This window comes from Penaeus vannamei, chromosome 34 (genome assembly GCF_042767895.1).
Source record: "Penaeus vannamei isolate JL-2024 chromosome 34, ASM4276789v1, whole genome shotgun sequence".
Classification (NCBI taxonomy): Eukaryota; Metazoa; Arthropoda; class Malacostraca; order Decapoda; family Penaeidae; genus Penaeus; species Penaeus vannamei.
Window position 1 is genome coordinate 21,987,817 of NC_091582.1, and position 2,500 is coordinate 21,990,316.

General features: G+C 45.8%; 1 protein-coding gene across 1 annotated transcript in view; it reads right to left on the bottom strand.

Moving 5' to 3' along the window:
* Positions 1 to 2,500, bottom strand: part of LOC113807487 (guanine nucleotide-binding protein subunit beta-2) — a 50,370-nt gene that overhangs the window by 4,489 nt on the left and 43,381 nt on the right. Inside the window, exons 3-4 of the mRNA XM_070145581.1 lie at positions 344 to 489; positions 2 to 135 (exon numbers count right to left, since the gene is read on the bottom strand). Of these exons, the coding sequence (XP_070001682.1) occupies positions 2 to 135; positions 344 to 489 (280 nt within the window). The remainder of the gene's footprint in view (position 1; positions 136 to 343; positions 490 to 2,500) is intronic.

Consider the following 2,500-nt stretch of genomic DNA (forward strand, 5'->3'; position numbering starts at 1 on the left):
CCGACGAGGTTCCCCGAAGGCGAGAAGGCCACGGACATGACCCAGGCTGACCTGAGTGGAATAATCTGGGTCTTGTTGCCGGTGAAGATGTCCCAAATGATGAGTTTGCCGTCCAGGGACCCAGATACCAAGTGTCTGAAGGAGGGGCAAGGGAAGGCGACGACGGGTACCACGAAGGGGAGGAGAGAGCGAAGGAAAACATAGAATATTAGACAAAATGGATGTGCAAACTGATGTATGCATTCGTACATGCATATACACATGTCTACATAAACACGTACATATATATGCCTATAAATACACGCAAACACACGCATACACACACATAGACGCCGTTGTTTACCTGCTGTCACCAGAGAAGTGGACACTGTTGACCTTGTTGATGTGTCCCTTGCACATCCTCTTGCACTGTGCGCGCATCTTGGGGGCTTCGCCGAGGTCTCCGCACGCGCCACTCATGCCCGTGTCCGCCTTGCTCTTCTGGTCCTCCTGTGGGCCGAAGAAAGGGTTGAGATTGGGGCTTTCTGTGGGCCGGAGAAAGGGTTGAGACTGGGGCTTTCTGTGGGCCGGAGAAAGGGTTGAGATTGGGGCTTTCTGTGGGCCGAAGAAAGGGTTGAGATTGGGGCTTTCTGTGGGCCGAAGAAAGGGTTGAGATTGGGGCTTTCTGTGGGCTGGAGAAAGGGTTGAGATTGGGGCTTTCTGTGGGCCGGAGAAAGGGTTGAGATTGGGGCTTTCTGTGGGCCGAAGAAAGGGTTGAGATTGGGGCTTTCTGTGGGCCGAAGAAAGGGTTGAGATTGGGGCTTTCTGTGGGCCGAAGAAAGGGTTGAGATTGGGGCTTTCTGTGGGCCGGAGAAAGGGTTGAGATTGGGGCTTTCTGTGGGCCGGAGAAAGGGTTGGGCTTGGGGCTTTCTGTGGGCCGGAGAAAGGGTTGAGATTGGGGCTTTTTGTTGGCCGGAGAAAGGGTTGAGATTGGGGCTTTCTGTGGGCTGGAGAAAGGGTTGAGATTGGGGCTTTCTGTGGGCCGGAGAAAGGGTTGAGATTGGGGCTTTCTGTGGGCCGGAGAAAGGGTTGGGCTTGGGGCTTTCTGTGGGCCGGAGAAAGGGTTGAGATTGGGGCTTTCTGTGGGCCGGAGAAAGGGTTGAGATTGGGGCTTTCTGTGGGACGGAAAGGGTTGAGATTGGGGCTTTCTGTGGGCCGGAGAAAGGGTTGAGATTGGGGCTTTTTGTTGGCCGGAGAAAGGGTTGAGATTGGGGCTTTCTGTGGGACGGAGAGGGTTTTTTTTTTGTTTTTCTGAGGAGGGGCAAAGAAGGGGTTGGGGTTGGGCTTCTCTGTGGGCCGGGGAGAGCTAGGTCTTTTATTTTTTGTTTTTCTTTCTGAGGAGGGGCAAAGAAGGGGTTGGGCTTTTTAGTGGGCTGGAAAGGGTTATTTCTTCTATTTTTTCTGAAGAGCAAAGAAGGGGTTGGGGTTGGGTTTTTCTATAGGCCGGAGAGGGTTAGGTCTTTTGTTTTTGTTTTTCTGTTTTTTTTTCTGAGGAGGTTCAAAGAAGGGGTTGAGATCGGGGTTTCTCTGTGGGCCGGAGAAGGTTAGGTCTTTTGTTTTTTTTCCTGAGGAGGGGCAAAGAAGGGGTTGGGTTTGGGCTTTTTAGTGGGCTGGAAAGGGTCATTTCTTCTGTTTTTTGTTTTTTTTTCTGAAGAACCAAGAAGGGGTTGGAGTTTGGCTTCTCTGTGGGCCGGAGAGAGCTAGGTCTTTTTTTTTTCTGAAAAGGAGCAAAGAAGGGCTTGGGTTTGTGCTTTTTGGTGGGCTGAAAAGGGTTAGTTTGCTTCCGAAGAGCAAAGAAAGGATTAGGTTTGGCTTTTCTGTGGCCCGAAAAGGGTTAATTTGAAAACAAGCGTAGAAGCTTTCATTTCTGTGAACCGGAAGGGATTTGCTTTTAGATCGCTCTTAATAAGCGGAAATGATTATTACGATAGAAGCTTGTTAGTTTGGAGATGGATAAATTAATTGAAAGAAAATACTGTGACGAAGATAATGAAAGTAATATTGTTGTTTTAGAAGGATTTGTCGATGGTAGTTATATCGTGAGTATATAATTAAATCATACATTGTGATTGCGATATTGAGGATGGTTAAGATATTTTGTGCAGATAATTGTAGTATTGTTGGCTAAAAAAAAAACTAACGGTAATGAAGATTTTTGAAATGAATGATTTTCAACCGCCACTGCTTTTCCAACAGAAAATGAAATTTAAAAAAAAATGTATGTTCTTCACTGTCGACGTAAAAAAATACAAAATTGGAGGAAAATGTAAATGAAATGTGTATTCTTCACTGTCGACACAAAAAAGTTACAAAATTAATAAGATATTTAAATAAAATTGCATATTCTTCACCGTCGACATTAAAAAAATAACAAAACTGGAGGAAAATTTAAATGAAAGCTATATTCTCCACCTCTGATATAGACAAAACAAAAAAGAAAAAAAAAGAAAAATTGAAATCA